This window comes from Bombina bombina, chromosome 4 (assembly GCF_027579735.1).
Source record: "Bombina bombina isolate aBomBom1 chromosome 4, aBomBom1.pri, whole genome shotgun sequence".
Lineage (NCBI taxonomy): Eukaryota > Metazoa > Chordata > Amphibia > Anura > Bombinatoridae > Bombina > Bombina bombina.
This window is the reverse complement of record NC_069502.1, coordinates 874,078,898-874,102,670: the sequence shown is the minus strand read 5'-3', so window position 1 is coordinate 874,102,670 and position 23,773 is coordinate 874,078,898. Positions and strand designations below refer to the sequence as shown.

The following is a 23,773-nucleotide window of genomic DNA, read 5'->3' as shown; positions in this document are numbered from 1 at the left end:
CTCAAGAAATCCGCCTCCCAGTTCTCCACTCCCGGGATGTGGATTGCTGACAGGTGGCAAGAGTGATACTCTGCCCAGCGAATTATCTTTGATACTTCCATCATTGCTAGGGAGCTTCTTGTCCCTCCCTGATGGTTGATGTAAGCTACAGTCGTGATGTTGTCCGACTGAAACCTGATGAACCCCCGAGTTGTTAATTGGGGCCAAGCCAGAAGGGCATTGAGAACTGCTCTCAATTCCAGGATGTTTATTGGAAGGAGACTCTCCTCCTGATTCCATAGTCCCTGAGCCTTCAGAGAATTCCAGACAGCGCCCCAACCTAGTAGGCTGGCGTCTGTTGTTACAATTGTCCAGTCTGGCCTGCTGAATGGCATCCCCCTGGACAGGTGTGGCCGATAAAGCCACCATAGAAGAGAATTTCTGGTCTCTTGATTCAGATTCAGAGTAGGGGACAAATCTGAGTAATCCCCATTCCACTGACTTAGCATGCACAATTGCAGCGGTCTGAGGTGTAGGCGTGCAAAAGGTACTATGTCCATTGCCGCTACCATTAAGCCGATCACCTCCATGCATTGAGCTACTGACGGGTGTTGAATGGAATGAAGGACACGGCATGCATTTTGAAGCTTTGTTAACCTGTCTTCCGTCAGGTAAATCTTCATTTCTACAGAATCTATAAGAGTCCCCAAGAATGGAACTCTTGTGAGAGGAAAAAGAGAACTCTTCTTTTCGTTCACTTTCCATCCATGCGACCTTAGAAATGCCAGAACTAACTCTGTATGAGACTTGGCAGTTTGAAAGCTTGAAGCTTGTATTAGAATGTCGTCTAGGTACGGAGCTACCGAAATCCCTCGCGGTCTTAGTACCGCCAGAAGGGCACCCAGAACCTTTGTGAAGATTCTTGGAGCCGTAGCCAATCCGAATGGAAGAGCTACAAACTGGTAGTGCCTGTCTAAGAAGGCAAACCTTAGATACCGGTGATGATCTTTGTGAATCGGTATGTGAAGGTAAGCATCTTTTAAATCCACTGTGGTCATGTACTGACCCTTTTGGATCATGGGTAAGATTGTCCGAATAGTTTCCATTTTGAACGATGGAACTCTTAGGAATTTGTTTAGAATCTTTAAATCTAAGATTGGCCTGAAAGTTCCCTCTTTTTTGGGAACCACAAACAGGTTTGAGTAGAACCCTTGTCCTTGTTCCGACCGCGGAACCGGATGGATCACTCCCATTAATAACAGATCTTGTACACAGCGTAGAAACGCTTCTTTCTTTATCTGGTTTGTTGACAACCTTGACAGATGAAATCTCCCTCTTGGGGGAGATAATTTGAAGTCTAGAAGGTATCCCTGAGATATGATCTCTAGCGCCCAGGGATCCTGAACATCTCTTGCCCAGGCCTGGGCGAAGAGAGAAAGTCTGCCCCCCACTAGATCCGGTCCCGGATCGGGGGCTCTCGGTTCATGCTGTCTTTGGGGCAGCAGCAGGTTTCCTGGCCTGCTTGCTCTTGTTCCAGGACTGGTTAGGCTTCCAGCCTTGCCTGTAACGAGCAACAGCTCCCTCCTGTTTTGGTGCAGTGGAGGTTGATGCTGCTCCTGTTTTGAAATTCCGAAAGGGACGAAAATTAGACTGTCTAGCCTTAGCTTTGGCTTTGTCTTGAGGTAGGGCGTGGCCCTTACCTCCTGTAATGTCAGCGATAATTTCTTTCAAACCGGGCCCAAATAAAGACTGCCCCTTGAAAGGTATATTAAGTAATTTGGACTTAGAGGTAACATCAGCTGACCAGGATTTTAGCCACAGCGCCCTACGTGCCTGTATGGCGAATCCTGAGTTCTTAGCCGTAAGTTTGGTTAAATGTACTACGGCCTCCGAAATGAATGAATTAGCTAGTTTAAGGACTCTAAGCCTGTCCGTAATGTCGTCTAGCGTAGATGAACTAAGGTTCTCTTCCAGAGACTCAATCCAAAATGCTGCCGCAGCCGTAATCGGCGCGATACATGCAAGGGGTTGCAATATAAAACCTTGTTGAACAAACATTTTCTTAAGGTAACCCTCTAATTTTTTATCCATTGGATCTGAAAAAGCACAGCTATCCTCCACCGGGATAGTGGTACGCTTAGCTAAAGTAGAAACTGCTCCCTCCACCTTAGGGACCGTTTGCCATAAGTCCCGAGTGGTGGAGTCTATTGGAAACATCTTTCTAAATATTGGAGGGGGTGAAAACGGCACACCGGGTCTATCCCACTCCTTAGTAACAATTTCAGTTAGTCTCTTAGGTATAGGAAAAAACGTCAGTACTCGCCGGTACCGCAAAGTATTTATCCAACCTACACAGTTTCTCTGGTATTGCAACGGTGTTACAATCATTGAGAGCTGCTAAGACCTCCCCTAGTAATACACGGAGGTTCTCCAATTTAAATTTAAAATTTGAAATATCTGAATCCAATCTGTTTGGATCAGAACCGTCACCTACAGAATGAAGCTCTCCGTCCTCATGCTCTGCAAGCTGTGACGCAGTATCAGACATGGCCCTAGTATTGTCAGCGCACTCTGTTCTCACCCCAGAGTGATCACGCTTGCCTCTTAGTTCTGGTAATTTAGACAAAACTTCAGTCATAACAGTAGCCATATCTTGTAATGTTATCTGTAATGGCCGCCCAGATGTACTAGGCGCCATAATATCACGCACCTCCCGGGCGGGAGATGCAGGTACTGCCGCGTGAGGCGAGTTAGTCGGCATAACTCTCCCCTCGCTGTTTGGTGAAATTTGTTCAAATTGTACAGATTGACTTTTATTTAAAGTAGCATCAATACAGTTAGTACATAAATTTCTATTGGGCTCCACCTTGGCATTGGAACAAATGACACAGATATCTTCCTCTGAGTCAGACATGTTTAACACACTAGCAATAAACTTGCAACTTGGTTATAATCTTTTTTAGCAAAAACGTACTGTGCCTCAAAGAGGTACTAAACGATTAAATGATTAAATGACAGTTGAAATAATGAACTGAAAAACAGTTATAGCATCAAACTTTAAAACAACACAACTTTTAGCAAAGGTTTGTTCCCATTAGAAAAATAACAATAATTAAATTTGACATAAAAATTACAGAGCAACGTTTTTATTCACAGTCAATATAAAATTCTCACAGCTCTGCTGAGAGAATCTACCTCCCTCTAAAGAAGTTTGAAGACCCCTGAGATCTGTCAGAGATGAACCGGATCATGCAGGAAATATAAGAGTAACTGACTGGAATTTTTTGATGCGTAGCAAAGAGCGCCAAAAACGGCCCCTCCCCCTCACACACAGCAGTGAAGAGAAACGAAACTGTCATAATTAAAACCAAACAACTGCCAAGTGGAAAATAATGCCCAAATATTTATTCACTCAGTACCTCAGAAATGTAAACGATTCTACATTCCAGCAAAAACGTTTAACATGATAAATACTTATTAAAAGGATTAGTGACTTTTAACAGAGTAGTTCCGGTGAAATACCATCCCCAGAATACTGAAGTGTATACATACATGACATTATAACGGTATGGCAGGATTTTCTCATCAATTCCATTCAGAAAATAAAAACTGCTACATACCTCAATGCAGATTCATCTGCCCGCTGTCCCCTGATCTGAAGCTTTTACCTCCCTCAGATGGCCGAGAACAGCAATATGATCTTAACTACTCCGGTTAAAATCATAGTAAAAAACTCTGGTAGATTCTTCCTCAAACTCTGCCAGAGAAGTAATAACACGCTCCGGTGCTATTGTAAAATAACAAACTTTTGATTGAAGTCATAAAAACTAAGTATAATCACCATAGTCCTCTCACACATCCTATCTAGTCGTTGGGTGCAAGAGAATGACTGGGACTGACGTAGAGGGGAGGAGCTATATGCAGCTCTGCTGGGTGAATCCTCTTGCATTTCCTGTTGGGGAGGAGTTATATCCCAGAAGTAATGATGACCCGTGGACTGATCACACATAACAGAAGAAATCAGATTTAACCTCCATGGCACAGCTAATGCATCTATTAGCTCCACCTGAGGATCCCTGGACCTCGACCCATATCTGAGTAGCTTGGTGTTGAGACGGGACGCCATCAGATCTATTTCTGGGGATTGTCTGCTGAGAAAATCCGCACCCCAGTTGTCCACACCCGGAATGTGTATTGCTGACAGGGAACAGTTGTGGGCCTAGAGAGCAGGACATATTGAAGCTAGCTTGCAACGTCTCTTGTCTGATAGAAAGATTCTCATGTCTATGGAATCTATAATAGTACCCAGGAAATCCACCCTGGTGTTTGGTACCAGGGAACTCTTTTCTCTCTTTTTGAATCAAGGGAAGAATTAACTGTAACGTTTCCATCTTGAATGATGGAACATTTAGGAATTTGTTTATGCACTTTAGGTCCAGAATGGAACGGAAGGTTCCTTCTTTTTTCGGGACCACAAACAGGTTTGAATAGTACCCCAAACCTCTCTCTGCGATAGGAACCTTGGACAATGACTCCTAGGTAGCTTAGATCCTGTACGTACCCCAGAAAGGCCTCCCTCTTTTCTGGTCTGGAAGACAGGTTTGAGAGAAGGAATCTGCCCCTAGGTGGCTGAGACTTAAAGCCTATTTTGTAACCCTGATCTATGACCTCTAGGACCCATGGATCCTGCAAATCCCTGAACCAAGCGTCTGCAAATAGCGACAGTCTGTCCCTTACGCGATCCAGAAGAGGACCGGCAAATGCAAGAGTTAGCAACTCTTAAGGCTTTAATCCTGTGTAGGATAGCGTCGAGAGGACTCTCCAACTCGATCAAATCCAACAAGTGGTTGCACTAGTAGGTAGCTGTACCCGCCACCGCGGCCACAGCCACCGTGGGCTGAAATAAGATCCCGAATGCTGAAACTTCTTTCTCAACAGAGTTTTCATTTTCTTATCCATGGGCTTTTTAAATTACAAACTATCCTCAAGAGGGATAGTGGTGTGTTTAGCAAGCGTGGAGATAGCCCCATCCACCTTAGGGACAGTGTCCCACAGCTCCAACTGATTGTCCGGAAGTGGGAATAACTTCTTAAAGGAAGAAGAAGGGGAGAAGGAAGTTTCAATGCTCTCCCATTCGTTCTTAATAATATTCACCATTTTTACGGGAATGGGTAAAGTATGTGGAACCACCCTGTCTTTGTAAACTAGATCTAATTTAGGAATCAAAGGTTCCTCAGGCAGTTTAGCCTCCGGAACCTCCAACGTAGCTAACACCTTTTTTAGAAGAAAGCGTAGATGTTCAATCCTAAATCTGAAATCTGGTTCCTCCGCAGCCGGAGGTTTAGATGTAGCAGCCTCCGACCCAGAAAATTCATACTCTGAAGTATCAGAATGATCGCATCGTATCTGTTAAATCTAACAAACTCTCAGATGCCCCCTGGGAAGGATAGCAATATTTAACCTTTTGCTTGCGCTTAGCAGTGCAAGGTAAAGCACTAATGGCCGCAGACAACGTCGTTTGTAATTGTGTGGAGAAGTCTGGAGGCAACAGGCACGCTCCCACCGGAGGGCTAAGAGTGTGATGGGAAGTTGCATGTATAACGGGAGATGAATGTAGGGTACGCACTTCACGGGCCGGAGACTCCTCAGGAGGTGAACAGCTCAGTAGTATCAAATATATTAGTTTTCTTTGACACAATTACTTTATTAAGGCATATGGAACATAGTTGGGCAGGCGGGAAAACCTCAACCTCCTCACAATATACACAGGCATTAGATTTAGGCATCGAGGGACTAACCTAACGCATTAGAAGCCTCCATAGCTAGGGCACAATCCCACAGACTATCTAAGGAAAAGTATACTTTAATGCTAAGGCACCTTATTAACCCCCAGTGACTGGGGCACTCAACACCTCCTATAACCCAGGCACAGAGAACTTGGACCTCTCCATTAACTAGATCGCCAGGAAAGGAAAGTAAAACCCGCAAACACACCCGGTCACATGGTGCACCATGCAGGACCGCCCCTGCTATAAAAAGCACCCCAGCTTAATAAACTGCGCAGCTTTGAAAGCGAAAGTAAGCCTGTATGTTCCAATGAGCCAGAAAAAAAACATCCCATACATGTCGCAGCGTCAATCCAATAAAACTATCAGATTAATCCCCACTGTTCAATAATCCCCCTCAGGAGATATTAACCCTTGATTCCATATAGATAAAGGAGTCACAGATGGGTTCGCAGAATAGACTCTACCTGTATCTCCAGACCCTAACATTCGTCAATGCTCTGAGAGGCTGACAAGACTACTTAAAACTCCAGTCCCACATCGAAGGGTAGATAACCCTTCCTAGGAACTACTCCGAAATCTTCTGGCACTTCTCTGCCAACCTCCTGTGGCGAAAGGCAAGGAATGACTGGGGGATGAGGGGAGTGGGGGAGGTATTTAAGCTTTTGGCTGGGGTGTCTTTGCCTCCTCCTGGTAGCCAGGTTCAGTATTTTCCACAAGTAAGGAATACAGCTGTGGACTCTCCCTGTATTAAGAAGGAAATATGATTAATAAAGGATATATAATCCAAAATCAAGTCTTTCAAAGTGTCTTCTTAGGGAAGTTTCTCTACAAAACAAAGAAAAAGCAATAATAGTGCAATATTGTATGAGAAGTATTTATCTCCAAAAAAAACAAATAAAAAACGCCAAGTTTGTACTCGCATCTGATGAAGCATTATTATGTTCTTTTCCAAATGTACCATATTATTTAAAGGCTCATACACAGTAGAGCTGCGCATCTTCACTTGTCTCACGATTCGATTCGATTACGATTATCATCGTAACGATTCGATACGATTCGATTCTACGATGCATCGCGATGCATCACGATTACTGCCTATGATTTTCATGATCTTGTTCTATTCCATATTTAATATATATATATATATATATATATATATATATATATATATATATATATATATATACACACACACTTATATATATATATATATATATATATATATATATATATACACATACACACATTTATTTATATATATATAGAGAGAGAGAGAGATCTATACATACACACACTATATATATATATATATATATATATATATTATATATATATATATATATAGTGTGTGTGTGTATATATAATAATCTTTTAAACAACTGTGTAAGATGGAAGAGCACTTATAAACATAATGCTACAATATGCACAGATATGTATGTGTAGATTTATTTTACAAAGGAAAACCAGCAGCAGTGTACTCACTCAAACATTCTCACGGAGTACATGCAGACATCTGAAACCTGACCCAGAGAGCATTACCAATAGACCTCCTCTCACATGTTCCGGTCAGGAATTTTTATGACACCTATCCTAAAGAGCCGACAGCAGCCTCATGTAAACAGTGAATCTTTTCTTGTATTATAGATTCACTGTTTACTGTTGCGGTCTCTGCTGCATGTTTCCTCTCTGTCAGACCCCTAGCCCAAAGGAGCATTTGAGGGTTGCTGTAAAACTTTTGACTTGCTGTATCTAATAGCAACCCTCAAATGCTCCTTTGGGCTAGGGGTCTGACAGAGAGGAAACATGCAGCAGAGACCGCAACAGTAAACAGTGAATCTATAATACAAGAAAAGATTCACTGTTTACATGAGGCTGCTGTCGGCTCTTTAGGATAGGTGTCATAAAAATTCCTGACCGGAACATGTGAGAGGAGGTCTATTGGTAATGCTCTCTGGGTCAGGTATCTGCGCAGTGTGCACAGGAAGTCCTGATGTGGTGTAGCTGGGGGCTGTAACCAGATTAATCCTGACACAAATGCTGTCGGCTCGTCTGCTATGTGAGAGAGGCGGGGTCACGTGACGTTGCGCGATGATGTCACCCCTGAATCGATTCTGATCTGCACTGCATCGATGCAGCATCGTTAACAGGCTGCATCGCGATGCATCGCAGAATCGATTATTTTAGGCACCCCTAATACACAGTCAATTCTGTGATATGTTGAAGCGTAGCCAGATATGGGATAGAAGTATTTAATACATACAAGTAAAAACAATAAAATGGTTTAAAAACAAGGGCTAACAACCAACAATAACGAGAACCCCTCATATACCATGAGTCCCAACTGTCTATATTATTGTGCACACCAAATACGGCTAAACCAGTTCCTGTATATACACACTGTGTTTATATATATATATATATATATATATATATATATATATAAAAAGCAATAGTTGTGGGATAAGCACTCTCACACCTCCTCATTGACTGGCCAGGGTGTCAGGAACAATGGTTATCAATACTGCAAAATAGACCCACACTCACTGGACTTTAAATAACAAAACGTGGTTAATTGTTGCGACGTTTCAGGGATCAAACCGTCCCCTTCATCAGACCAGATGGTTTATAATCATGTTTGTTATGTGCTTCTGTCTGCTACTGTGTAGTGTTGCTTCGGCTCATGGCTATTTTGGGACATAACGGCCTATGTCTAGTGACACGGCCTTTACAATATTGCACAATTATTTTTTTTGTAGAGAAACTTCACTAAGATGACACTTTAGTGCACTTTATTTTGGATTATATATACTTTAATAATCACATTATTTTTCACTTATATTGCTTTTTGTGATTTTTTTATTTCACAATTTTTATTGTACACATGCACATTTACCTGTAATTCACACCCCTCATACACGCACACTTACCTGTAAATCACACCCTTCATACATGCACACTAGTGCTGGGTGATATGGGGGGGGGAATTGCGAATTTAAAAAAAAACAAAAAAAAAACAAAAAAAACCACAATTGCGATTTAATCGCGATTTTATTAAAAAATTACTATAACACCTTAATTTTTCAATAAAACGTTTATTTAACACTACAGAATATTACTGTACATGTTTCTCAATGTCCAATACACTCTTGGAGCATAAAAATACAAACCACAAAATAGTTCAAATATAATTAGCTACCTGTGCTGTGTTTACATAGTAGAAACGTTTATTTAACACTACAGAATCTTACTGTACATGCTTCTCAATGTCCAATACACTCTTGGAGCATAAAAATGAACACTTATAATTAGAGGAAAAACATAATTTATGCTTACCTGATAAATTTATTTCTCTTGTGATGTATCGAGTCCACGGATTCATCCTTACTTGTGGGATATTCTCCTCCCCTACAGGAAGTGGCAAAGAGAGCACCCACAGCAGAGCTGCCTATATAGCTACCCCCTTAGCTCCACCCCCCCAGTCATTCGACCGAAGGCTAGGAAGAAAAAGGAGAACCCATAGGGTGCAGTGGTGACAAAGTTTAAAAATAAAAATATATATGCCTGTCTTAAAAACAGGGCGGGCCGTGGACTCGATACATCACAAGAGAAATAAATTTATCAGGTAAGCATAAATTATGTTTTCTCTTGTAAGATGTATCGAGTCCACGGATTCATCCATACTTGTGGGATACCAATACCAAAGCTTTAGGACACGAATGAAGGGAGGGACAAGACAGGGACCTTAAACGGAAGGCACCACTGCTTGTAGAACCTTTCTCCCAAAAATAGCCTCCGAAGAAGCAAAAGTATTGAATTTTTAAAATTTGGAAAAAGTATGAAGCGAAGACCAAGTCGCCGCCTTACAAATCTGTTCAACAGAAGCCTCATTTTTAAAAGCCCATGTGGAAGCCACAGCTCTAGTAGAATGAGCAGTAATCCTTTCAGGAGGCTGCCGTCCAGCAGTCTCATAGGCCAAACGGATGATGCTTTTCAGCCAAAAGGAAAGAGAGGTAGCCGTAGCCCTTTGACCTCTCAGTTTACCAGAATAAACAACAAACAAAGAAGATGTTTGACGGAAATCTTTAGTTGCTTGTAAGTAGAATTTTAAAGCACGAACCACATCAAGATTGTGTAACAGACGTTCCTTCTTAGATGAAGGATTAGGACACAAAGAAGGAACCACAATCTCATTAGAAACAACTTCAGGAAGAAACCCAGGTTTGGTACGTAAAACCACCTTATCTGCATGGAAAACAAGGTAAGGGGAATCACATTGTAAAGCAGATAGCTCAGAAACTCTTCGAGCCAAAGAGATAGCTACTAAAAAAAAAAACTTTCCAAGATAGAAGCTTAATATCTATGGAATGCATAGGTTCAAACGGAACCCCTTGAAGAACTTAAAGAACTAAGTTTAGGCTCCATGGCGGAGCAACAGGTTTAAATACAGGCTTGATTCTGACCAAAGCCTGACTAAATGCTTTAACGTCTGGGACATCTGCCAGACGTTTGTGAAGTAGAATAGACAAAGCAGATATTTGACCTTTAAGAGAACTAGCAGATAATCCCTTCTCCAAACCATCTTGGAGAAAAGACAATATTCTAGGAATCCTAATCTTACTCCACGAGTAACCCTTGGATTCACACCAATAAAGATATTTGCGCCAAATCTTATGATAAATCTTCCTGGTGACAGGCTTTCTAGCCTGAATCAGGGTATCAATGACCGATTCAGAGAAACCACGCTTTGATAAAATCATGCGTTCAATCTCCAAGCAGTCAGACGCAGAGAAATTAGATTTGGATGCGTGAACGTCCCTTGAATTAGAAGGTCCCGCCTCATTGGCAGAGTCCACGGTGGAACTGAGGACATGTCCACTAGGTCTGCATACCAAGTCCTGCGTGGCCACGCAGGAGCTATCAGAATTACCGAAGCTCTCTCCTGCTTGATTCTGGCAACCAGATGTGGGAAGAGAGGAAACGGTGGAAATACATAAGCCAGATTGAAGGACCAAGGCACTGCTAGAGCATCTATCAGTACCGCCTTGGGATCCCGGGACCTGGACCCGTAACGAGGAAGTTTGGCATTCTGACGAGACGCCATCAGATCCAATTCTGATGTGCCCCATAGCTGAATCAGCTGGGCGAATACCTCCGGATGGAGTTCCCACTCCCCCGGATGAAGAGTCTGACGACTTAGAAAATCTGCCTCCCAGTTCTCTACTCCTGGGATGTGGATTGCTGAGAGATGGCAAGAGTGATCCTCTGCCCACCGGATTATTTTGGTTACCTCCATCATCGCTAGAGAACTCCTTGTTCCTCCCTGATGATTGATATAAGCTACAGTCGTGATGTTGTCCGACTGAAACCTGATGAATTTGGCCGCAGCAAGCTGAGGCCACGCCTGAAGCGCATTGAAAATCGCTCTCAGTTCTAAAATGTTTATCGGGAGGAGAGCTTCCTCCCGAGACCATAAGCCCTGTGCTTTCAGGGAGTTCCAGACTGCACCCCAGCCTAGCAGGCTGGCATCTGTCGTTACAATGAGCCACTCTGGCCTGCGGAAGCACATTCCCTGAGACAGGTGGTCCTGAGACAACCTCCAGAGAAGAGAATCTCTGGTCTCCTGGTCCAGATGCAGTTGAGGAGATAAGTCTGCATAATCCCCATTCCACTGTTTGAGCATGCATAGTTGCAGTGGTCTGAGGTGTAGAGGGGCAAAAGGAACTATGTCCATTGCCGCTACCATTTGTCCGATTACCTCCATACACTGAGCCACTGATGGCCGAGGAATGGAATGAAGAGCTCGGCAAGTGGATAAGAGTTTTAACTTTCTGACCTCCGTCAGAAATGTTTTCATTTCTACCGAGTCTATCAGAGTCCCTAGGAAGGAAACTCTTGTAAGAGGGAAGAGAGAACTCTTTTTTTATGTCCACCCGTGAGATGTCAGAAAAGCCAACAATGTCTGTGTGAGACTTGGCTATCTGGAAAGTCGACGCCTGAATTAAGATGTCGTCTAGATAAGGTGCCACTGCTATGCCCTGTGGTCGTAGAACCGCCAGAAGGGACCCTAGCATTTTTGTGAAAATTCTGGGAGCCGTGGCCAACCCGAAAGGAAGGGCCACAAACTGGTAATGCCTGTTTAGAAAGGCGAATCTGAGGAATTGATGATGATCTTTGTGAATAGGGATGTGTAGATACGCATCCTTTAAGTCCACGGTAGTCATATATTGACCCTCCTGGATCAGAGGTAGAATAGTCCGAATAGTCTCCATCTTGAATGATGGAACTTTGAGGAACTTGTTTAGAATTTTGAGATCCAAGATTGGTCTGAAAGTTCCCTCTTTCTTGGGAACCACAAACAGGTTTGAATAAAACCCTAGCCCCTGTTCCTCCTTTGGGACTTGGCGAATCACCCCCATGGTATGTAGGTCTTCTACACAGCGTAAGAATGCCTCTCTCTTTGTCTGGTTTACAGACAATCGAGGAATGTGAAATCTACCCCTTGGAAGGGAGCCCTTGAATTCCAGAAGATATCCCTGGGACACAATTTCTAAAGCCCAAGGATCCTGAACATCTCTCGCCCAAGCCTGAGCGAAGAGAGAGAGTCTGCCCCCTACTAGATCCGGTCCCGGATCGGGGGCTACCCCTTCATGCTGTCTTAGAGGCAGCTGCAGGCTTCTTGGCCTGTTTACCCTTGTTCCAAGCCTGGTTAGGTCTCCAGACTGACCCTTGTTCCAAGCCTGGTTAGGTCTCCAGACTGACTTGGATTGGGCAAAATTCCCCTCTTGCTTTGTAGCAGAGGAAGCTGAAGCGGGACCACTCTTAAAGTTCCGAAAGGAACGAAAATTATTTTGTTTGGCCCTCATCTTATTTGATCTATCCTGAGGGAGGGCATGACTTTTCCCTTTAGTAATGTCTGAAATAATCACCTTCAGTTCAGGCCCGAATAGGGTCTTACCTTTGAAAGGAATGTTCAAAAGTTTAGATTTAGATGACACATCAGCAGACCAGGACTTAAGCCATAACGCCCTGCGTGCTAAAATGGCAAAACCTGAATTCTTTGCCGCTAATTTAGCCAGTTGAAAAGCGGCATCTGTAATAAAAGAATTAGCCAACTTAAGTGCCTTAATTCTGTCCATAATTTTCTCTAATGGAGTCTCCATTTGAAGAGTCTCTTCTAGAGCCTCAAACCAGAAAGCAGCTGCAGTTGTTACAGGAACAATGCACGTAATAGGTTGGAGAGAAAAATCTTGATGAACAAAAATTTTCTTCAGGAGACCATCTAATTTTTTATCCATAGGATCTTTGAAAGCACAACTGTCCTCGATAGGTATAGTTGTACGCTTAGACAGAGTAGAAATAGCTCCCTCCACCTTAGGAACTGTCTGCCATGAGTCCCTTATGGTATCAGATATGGGAAACATTTTCTTAAAAACAGGAGGGGGAGTGAACGGAATACCTGGTCTATCCCACTCCTTAGCAATAATATTGACAATCCTCTTAGGGGCTGGAAAAATATCAGTGTAAACAGGAACCTCTAAGTATCTATCCATTTTACACAATTTCTCTGGGACCACTATAGGGTCACAGTCATCTAGAGTTGCTAATACCTCCCTAAGCAATAAGCGGAGGTGTTCAAGCTTAAATTTAAAGGCCGTCATATAAGAATCTGCCTGAGGAAGCGTCTTTCCTGAATCAGAAATTTCTCCCTCAGATAACAAATCCCTCGCCCCTTCAGAGCATTGAGAGGGCATATCAGAAACGGCTACTAAAGCGTGAGACGGCTCAGCATTTTTCCTTAACCCAGAGCTGTCCCGCTTTCCTTGTAAACCAGGCAGTTTGAATAAAACCTCAGTGAGGGTTGTATTCATAACTGTGGCCATGTCTTGTAAAGTAAATGAATGTGACGCAATAGAGGTACTTGGCGTCACTTGTGCGAGCGTTACTGGTTGTGACACTTGGGGAGAGCTAGATGGCGAACCCTCATTTACTTCTGACTGAGAATCATCTATTGCTCTATTTTTAAGTGCTAATATGTTCTTTATAATTTATAGACATATCAGTACATTTGGGACACATTCTAAGAGGGGGTTCCACAATGGGTTCCAAACATGTTGAACAAGGATTTTCCTTGGTATCAGACATGTTAAACAGGCTAGTAATGTAACAAGCAAGCTTGGAAAACACTGTAATCAAAGTAAATAACACTTAGAAATAAAACGGTACTGTGCCTTTAAGAGAAAAAAAGCTGCACAAGTTCTTACAGCCTTAGTAACTTTGCACAACTATGCAAATAAACAATTAACCCTTTAATGGCAAAACCGGATTGAAAAAACATCAAAACCGGTAAAAAAGACTTTCAGCACCTTGCCACAGCTCTGCTGTGGCGCCTACCTGCCCTTCAGAACGATTTGTGGGGAAAAAACCTCCTTTACAGCCCTCAAACACAGCAGGAACCTCTAGAAAAGCAGTTGGATGACTCTTAAGGAAAAGAAACTGCGCAACTGAGGCGCGAAAATAGGCTCCTCCCACCTCACTCAATGTTTTGAGGCCTATTAGAAAAACACCTGAGTGTCTCTTAATTAACCATGTGGGTTAAAAAACCCTAACACAAGCCACAATGACCCCTTCAAAAAAACGTTATAATGGCATCATTTACTGAACAAACAAAAAACGTTTTTCCCAACAGTGTCACCAGTAACAAATGAGCCCTTCAAGCAAGCTGAAATTCCTATCCAAGTGTCTGAATACAGCTTACCCTTTCCCCATGGGAATATTGCCAGCCTTTTCTAGAATAAACACAGTCTGTCTAGAAAAACATAGACTGAACATACCTTAATGCAGTTTAGCCTGCAAACCGTTCCCCCAACTGAAGTTTTCCTGTACTCTTCAGCCCTTGTGAGAACAGCAGTGGATCTTAGTTACAAAGTGCTAAGATCATAATCCTCCTTGCAGAAATCTTCATCTCTTTTTCTGCCAAAGAGTAAATAGTACACACCGGCACCATTTAAAATAACAAACTTTTGCTTGAGAAATAAGAAAACTAAAATTTTTGTCACCACACTCGCTCTGCACTTTCTAGTTACTTAGTGTAGGCAAAGAGAATGACTGGGGGGTGGAGCTAAGGGGGGAGCTATATAGGCATCTCTGCTGTGGGTGCTCTCTTTGCTACTTCCTGTAGGGGAGGAGAATATCCCACAAGTAAGGATGAATCCGTGGACTCGATACATCTTACAAGAGAAAGTATAATAATAAAAAAAAAAAACTTGTTGTGCACTGCAACACTGTGTACTACTACTGATGATTGATGATCTATCTTCTGGGAATCTACACTTGACTCAACTAAATTATATATTAAATAAATATAAATAATAAATGTAATTTTACATTTATCATCTATCTATCTAGTAAGTAACTCTATATATCATTCATCCTCTATAATCTATCTACTAGATAGATGATAGAGCAGTACGTGGTAGATATTATTTATATATATTTTGGTAACATCATGTTGAATATATTATATTTAACCATTCACTTCACAATATATCCTACAAGCAACCCTTAATGAACATTTATAAATAAAATATATTGTATTATTGTAATATGTAATCAAACTCAATGTTAAGCGTCACAGAAGTTAAAAATAAAAAAAATCAGTAAGGCACTTTAAAGTTGTTTTTTTACAAGATTCACTTTATTGCTCACAACTTTGAGCTGTCCCACCGCCCCACCACCGAATGACCACCGTCACAACACTCCCAGATGACTCCCACACACTCTTCAATTTCTTCCAAAATAGCCGTTTCGCAGGCATTCTCAGGTCACTGGTCCGCCTCTCATCCTCCCTCTCCGCCTCTGTTTTCATGACGATCTGAAGATTTTTATTTTTTTTTTAATTTTATTTTAAATTGCGCACTCTCACGGTTTAAAACCGCATCTGCGATTAATCGTGCAGCCCTAATGCACACTTACCTGTAACTCACACCCCTCACACACACAATACGTGCACACTCACCTGTATCACACACACATAAGTTTACACTCACCTGTAACCTGCATGCCTTGGACACATCATACACGCATACTAACCTGTAACTCACACCCCTCACACATGCACACTCACCTGTAACTCACATCTCACACATGCACACTCACCTGAGCGGATACTGTCACTGGTTTCCTCATCTGGGTCTCCCACCTGACACGTCAAAACCAGATCTTCTGTTATCTCATCTTTCACTACATCAGAGTTATCTTTATCTGTGCAAATAAAGCAGATTCAGTTTTTATATCCCATGATCAAGCTTTATAACTTTAGCATAAAACAGTTTGTGTATTTCCCAGACAGACAACAGCAGCAAATACACACTGGTGCTTTCCCTCTGTGCTTTTAAATTTTTAGCTTAAAGGAATAGGAAAGTCAATATTAAACTTGCATGATTCAGATAGAGCAAGTCATTTTAAGACACTTTTAAATTCACTTATATTTTCAAAATGTGCTTCGTTTTCTTTGTATCCCTTGTTGAAAAACATAAATTATGCTTACCTAATTTTCATTTCTTCTGACGGGAAGAGTCCACAGCTGCATTCGTTACTTTTGGGAAATACAGAACCTGGCCACCAGGAGGAGGCAAAGACACCCCAGCCAAAGGCTTAAATACCTCCCACACTTCCCTCATCCCCCAGTCATTCTGCAAAGGGAAAAAGGAACAGTAGGAGAAATATCAGGGTGAAAAAAGGTGCCAGAAGAACAAAACATTACCACCGCCTCATAGATAAAAACACAGGCAGGAGCTGTGGACTCTTCCCGTCAAAAGAAAATAAATTTTTCAGGTAAGCATAATTTATGTTTTTCTTCTTAAACCGGAAGAGTCCACAGCTGCATTCATTACTTTTGGGAAAACAATACCCAAGCTAGAGGACACTGAATGCAAACAACTGGCGGGTATAAAAGGCGGCCCCTTCGAAAGGCACCACAGCCTGAAATTACCCGACACCCTATAAAAATATAGACAACACGGGTGAAAACCCAAAGCCCAGGTAACTGCACATTGGTTTCACCGCCATCAAAGCTGAACTAGAGACCACTTAGTCCCAGAGTCCTTCGAGCAGAAACAGCCTCCGAGGAGTCAGCCCCGTGGGTCACGACTCCCATGAAGGTACCCGGCCATAAGACAAGGACCGCTATCTGAACCCAAAAAGGAAAACAGATTACCAGGAACAATCCAAAAGGATAATTCCACACGGCTCAACAAACATAGAACAACCAAAGGTTGTCTTACGATAGTAGCACCCAGGGAGACAAACTCCCTAGAAACACAAGGACCGAAACAAAAAACATAAAATTATGATTACCTGATAATTTAATTTTCTTCTGAAGGGAAGAGTCCACAGCCGCGTTCATCACTTTTGGGAATTAAGAACCTGGCCACCAAGAGGAGGCAAAGACACCCCAACCAAAGGCTTAAATACCTCCCCCACTTCCCTCATCCCCCAGTCATTCTGCCGAGGGAACAAGGAACAGTAGGAGAAATATCAGAGTGAAAAAGGTGCCAGAAGAATAAATTAAAATTTAGGGCCGCCCATCGGAGTACACGGGTGGGAGCTGTGGATTCTTCCCATACAGAAGGAAAGGAAATTATCTGGTAAGCAAAATTTATGTTTTCCTTCTTAATATGGGAAGAGTCCAGAGCTGCATTCCTTACTTGTGGAAAATTTATACCCAAGCTACCAAGGTAAAGAATGTTATACCAAGGTAAAGAATGTTAACGGGAGGGCAAAAAAGAGGCGGCACCTAATCTAAGGGCACCACAGCCTGCAAAACCCTTTCTCCCGAATGCTGAGGGAAGGGAAGAGTCCACAGCTGCGTTCATCACTTTTGGGAATTCAGAACTTGGCCACCAGGAGGAGGCAAAGACACCCCAGCCAAAGGCTTAAATTACATCCCCCACTTCCCTCATCCCCCAGTCATTCTACCAAGGGAACAAGGAACAGTAGGAGAAATATCAGGGTGAAAAAAGGTGCCAGAAGAACTACAGCCGAATCATAGAGATAACAACACGAGCGGGAGCTGTGGACTCTTCCCTTCAGAAGAAAATGAAATTATCAGGTAAGCATAATTTATGTTTTTCTTCTTAAAAGGGAAGAGTTCACAACTGCATTCATCACTTTTTGGAAAACCCTAGCCCAGGTAACTGCACATCATTTACACCCCCGGCAGAGCCGAACTAGAGACCATTCAGACCTATAGTCCGTCAAGTCCAAACAACCTCCGAAGCGTCTGCCCCACGGGACACGACACCCAAGAAGGTACCTGGCTAAAGATAAGGGCCACATCTGCCCCCCAAAAGGGAAACTGAAACCAGGAAATCCAAAGGAACTTTCCCCACTCAACACCTAGAAAGCAACCCATGGTTGTCTTTACAAAGGCAACGCCCAGGGAGACAAACTCCCTAGAACACAAGGACCCAAAAAGAAGGATCCATACACAGGGAACATGTCCTCAAAAGGACTCGAGGAACCCCTCATGCCTTCCAATCGTATACCATACCCTATGGTACTCCAGGAAATTCATGAGTCCCCTGATGCTCCATAACATATCTAGATCTGTAGGCTAGAAAGGCGGAGACAGCAGGAACAGGATAAATATCCCAGCAGCTAGAACAGAGTTCTCCCAGAGAAATTCAAACCAGCTGATCAGGAACTCTCAAAGACCAGCCTCCAAAAGGAAGGCAGACCCTATCGCTAACTTAAACCTCCTAAAAGGTGCGTCAAGCTAGTTAGCATCCAGAGATAAGCAAGTAGCTTTAACTGGATACACCATCACTAAGCAAATTGCTGTGGATGGCTCCAACTGTAAACCACCAAGGGCGTACAGCCCACCGAATAGCGGTTCCAAGAAGTGCCCCCTCCCGGCACCAATCGCCAGTAGAAAGAAGGAGGACATCCAAAGACCTCGCTCAAGGAAAGGGCCAACAGCAGAAACGGTCAACACTGCGTAGAGTAACCGACCCCTAACCTTCCCTCCAGGATAACGGTCCCAGCCCAAAGGCTAGTCAAAAGACCAAACACAAGAGTCTTAGACTACAGGCAAGAAAAATCAACGAGAAACAAAATCCCCTGGTAGACCGCTGCTACAAATGGCATGCTACCGTGAGCCAAGAGAAACATTGTGCTCTGGTACGAGACCCATTACACGCAGTCGTGGGCAAAAAAAGGTCACACTTCCCAAGGGAAGAAGTCCCCCAAAAACCTCAGCATCCATATATTGGATACAAGTAGTGGAAGCACCCACGGGAGCAAATCCCTCAGCCACCAGCTGCAGGAACAGAGGAACCAGACACTACATCACAGCTCCCCTTCCCAGGAACCTGAAACATAGGAAGGGAAAAAAAAACCCTGCATGGCAGGGCCAAGGACCCCCAGGACTCCACAACACTAAGGTAATTCCGAACCTGGAGAACCCAAACCCTACTCTGGAAGAGAAGGGAATGAATAACGGAAAAAAAACCTACCATAGAGGCGCAAACGCAGTTCAAAAGCACCTGGAGTCTACAGGAACATTGTAAATGCACCAGAAGACAGGTAGGGGGCCGTCAGAAAGGCCTAAAGCCTGAGCCACAGTCACAAAGGTATCCCTCACAGAGCACCAGCCCCTACGAAGGGGGCTCATGAGACCACAACTTCAAGTGTGAACCGAACCTTGCACACCCATCCATGGAGAGACATGGACCAAGGCCAGGGTTCTCGACAATGGACGATGAAAAGATCCAATCTCCGAGAGAACCCTAAACTGCCTCCTCCTAGGAGGAGCGCACCTCTAAAGTCCGTAGACTTGGCGATGTAGATAGCCTTAAAGCCAAGAGTCACGAAGGACTCCTGAACAGTCTGAGAAGGAGCACCCAGTGCAATAGATCGCAAGAAATCTCGTAGGCAAGCGGCAACACGTGATACACACACACAGACAGGGTAACATCAATACCCGAAGAAAAATGATAACCCAGGGCCCTGCTCGCAATCTCAGAGAAAAAACGCAAGGCACCGCCCACGAAACTCAAAAATGGAGTATCAAGGAAAAAAGGACAACTACCTGACCCTCGAAGGGCGGCCCTCCATACCCAACCTCAACACTGCTACTGACAAGCCCCAAGGCTAGTGTAACATCGAGGACGCAACACACCCGAACGACAAAGACCGTAGTCCAACCTAGGGTATTAGCTGGACTAGACGACAGAGAGCTTGAAAAAGCTATTATTCAAGGAAAACTACCTTGATCAGGCAAAGGTTGGAGCTGCAACTCCCACAGAAGGCAGGGAACCCCTGCACACCACCTACCAGAGAAAAATAACTTGGAACAGAGAAAAACATGCCCGGACACCCGACCAGACGATCCCCCCAAAAAAGGGGAAGGATGATGTTCCGCCATCGCAAGAAAGAGCGCACTAGGCTAAAGAGACAAAGAGTCTGGAAAAACCTTGAGTGAAAGCCAAACGTTAATCACCCGAAACAGGTCACACACATCTCCCAACTTCCATTTAATGGAAATAACGGTTCTAAGTCGCTGGGGACCTGAAGAACCTAGAGTCGTCTGCAAAAAGCAGAATCATAGCCCAGGCGGGTAGCCCAAACGGACCACCCTTAGAGTGGTACGCACAACCCTCCATCCGGAGAAGTTGCATATAAACCACAGGCCTCAAACATCAGTAGGATCCGAGCCCATAGAATAGGCCTAGACGCATCCTCAGCACCACAAAGGTGTCAGGGTTTTTTCCCTGCTTTGTTTGCCATTTGCTGCTGGCAGCCATTTTACTCACCTTTCTTGCTGAATCTGGTTTAGAGTGTGTGATGCTGCTCATTTCCTGCAAGCCCTCTTATGGTCAGACTGTTGTACATCATCCGTGTGAGACAAGTTGCAGTCTCAGAATTGTGATGGCCTCTGTTCAGTTAGCTTTGCCCTTGCTTTGACTCAGACCTGTTTGTGTATTACCTGGCTAGTCTGACATCTCTTCTGGTTCCTGATCCTTGGCTTGTTCCCGACTTTGCTGTTCTCCTTGTTCCTGATTCCAGCTCGTCTGACTATTCGTTTTGGCTCCTGACTCGGCTGACTACCAGCTCTGGTTTTGACTCCTGGCTTGTTATTTGACTTATGGACTTTTTATTATTTTTGTTATTAATAAAGGTGTGATTATTTCTTCACTTCTTGTCTCAGTCTGATTCCTGGCACCCTGACATTACGCAAGGGCCATGAATCCCGATGGTGCTAATAATCCACCTTTACCTGCAATCATTTCCAGGATTGAGGAACAGGATCACCGCTTGGATCAATTTGCACTAGCCCTGCAAACCCTGCTGACTCACACTGCACATTTGGACAAGAGTGTCCCACAAGTTATGGATGCTCCTGTTTCCGCTGCTGCACCTAGTCCTACCAGGAGCATGTCCGGTTCTGCACCTCTACCTCAGTGTTATGGAGGCGATCCTAATCAGTGCAGAGGGTTTTTGAACCAGGTGGGCATTTACTTTGAGATGTTACCTCAGGCGTTTCCCTCTGACAGAGCTAAGGTGGGATTTTTCATCTCTTTACTCTATAACACGGCCCTTGCCTGGGCTAATCCCTTGTGGGAGACTAATAAACCTGTGATTTCCAATTACCCTGAATGTGTGGCCTCCTTTCGAAGGGTATTTGATGTTCCGGCTTGCTCCTCCTCTGCCAAACAACTCATGTCCATTCAACAAGGTTGCTCAGTATGCCATTGAGTTCTGTACGCTTTCCGCAGAGGTTGGTTGGAACAATGAAGCCCTTGTTGCCACCTTCTTTCATGGGTTTTCCAATGTGATTAAAAATGTTACTGCCAGAGATTTACCAGAGGATCTCGAGGCTTTGGTGTCTTTTTTAATCCTAATTGACATCAGACTCAGAGAGAGGCCCTCTTTCAAGGAGTGCTTGCAGAAGCCTCCTGTACCATTGTCTCCTATGTTGTCGTTCCCACACATGCCTCCCTCTCCTCCCATGTCTCCTGGTCCCGAGTCACCAGGTACTGCTGTGCCAATGCAGTTGGGATTTACGTGTCTCTCCGCGGCGGAGAGGGCCTTTAGGAGGAGGGAGGGGTTTTGTCTCTATTGCGGGTTACAGGGCCACCTTTTAAAGTTTTGTCCTACACAGCCGGTTAAACGCTCGCACCTAGGGTCCTGTCGGGGGCCGACCTTGGGTGGTTTATACTCGTCCCCGGAACCGCTAAAGGAGAAACCTTTAGCGGGTGACCTTTCCTGGGTGGACTCCTCCATAGTCACCCAGGATCTTGTTGACTCCGGTGCTGCTGGCTATTTCATTGACAGTGCTTTTGTATTACAGCACTCCATTCCTGTATTGCCTCGGTCCGTTCCGCTTGCTATTGAGGCCATTGATGGCAGGCCTCTTCAGCCTGCACTCGTTACTCACGAAACCACTCCGTTATCCATGGCTGTTGGAGCTCTCCATTTTGAAACCCTCCAGTTCCAGGTGATTAACTCTCCGCATTTTCCGGTTGTTCTGGGTTATCCCTGGCTCCAAAAGCACAATCCCAGTCTCGACTAGCGTAGGTCCGAAATTTTGTCATGGTCTCCGCAATGTATTTCTACTTGTCTTCGGAAACCAGTCAACGTCCTGTGCACTTCTTCAGTATCTCATTTGCCTGAGTAGTACCAAGACGTTTTTGACAAGATGCGTGCCGGTTCGTTGCCTCCTCACCGGTCTTACGATTGTGCCATAGACCTGCAACCTGGAGCCATTCCTCCTCTTGGCTGGGTTTACCCTCTCTCGGTTGCAGAGAATTGTGCTGTGGAGGAGTATGTTGCTGATGCTCTGTCACGGGGGATCATTCGCAAATCCTGCTCTCCTGCAGGGGCTGGCTTCTTCGTGGAGAAAAAGGGTGGCGAGTTAAGACCATGCATCGATTATAGGGGTCTTAATCGTCTTACCACTCATTATGAATGCTTACCCTATTCCGCTCATTATGGAACTCTTTGACCACCTCAAGGGAGCTACGGTCTTTACTAAACTTGATTTGAGAGGAGCATACAATCTTGTTAGGATTAAGAAGGGCCACAAATGGAAAACAGCATTTAACACCAGGAGCGGGCATTACGAGTATCTTGTAATGCCCTTTGGCCTATGTAATGCTCCAGCTGTTTTCCAGGAATTTATTAATGATGTTCTACAAAATATGTTGCAACAGTGTGTTGTGGTGTACTTAGATGATATCCTCATACACTCACCCACTCTTGAGGCTCATCGTTCTGATGTTACACGGGTACTTCAGAGACTAAGTGAGAACGGCCTGTTTTGTAAACTCCGTTGCAGGGTTCTCCATGGATTCTGACAAGTTGTCTGCAGTCCTGCAGTGGCCTTGCCCAGTTGGTCTTCGCTCTATTCAACGTTTTTTGGGCATTGCCAATTACTATAGGAAGTTTATTAAAAACTTTTCTTCCTTGGTCAAACCTATCACTGACATGACTAGTAAGGAAAATGATCCATTCCATTGGTCACCTACTCCCAATAAGGCCTTTGATAGTCTTAAGACTGCCTTTGCTGCCGCTCCAGTTCTGGCTCATTCTAACCCTGTCCTGCCTTTTGTTCTTGAGGTCGATGCGTCCGAGTCTGGAGTAGGTGCCCTCTTGTCTCAACGTCCTTGCATCCGTGCGGTTTCTTCTCTAAGAAATTGTTTCCGGCGGAGTTCAATTATGAAATTGGCGACAGGGAATTACTGGCCATAATTTTGGCACTCAAGGAATGCAGGCACCTTCTCGAGGGTACTAGCGTACCAATGCTCATTCTTACTGACCACAAGAATTTGACTTATCTATCAGAAGCAAAACGTTTGTCGCCCTGACAGGCCAGATGGGCGCTATTTTTGTCTCGGTTTAATTATGTGGTCTCCTACCTGCCTGGTAGTAAGAATGTTAGGGCTGATGCCCTCTCTCGTCAATTTTCGCCTCTGTCCAAGGAGGAGTCTGTACCTATTCCAGTT

The 23,773-nt window shown here is 44.0% G+C and overlaps 1 protein-coding gene across 1 annotated transcript in view; it reads right to left on the bottom strand.

Moving 5' to 3' along the window:
* The window catches only part of LOC128657389 (zinc finger protein OZF-like), a 160,698-nt gene that overhangs the window by 74,520 nt on the left and 62,405 nt on the right, over positions 1 to 23,773 (bottom strand). The window contains exon 4 of the mRNA XM_053711721.1: positions 15,924 to 16,028. Coding sequence (XP_053567696.1) covers positions 15,924 to 16,028 — 105 coding nt within the window. The remainder of the gene's footprint in view (positions 1 to 15,923; positions 16,029 to 23,773) is intronic.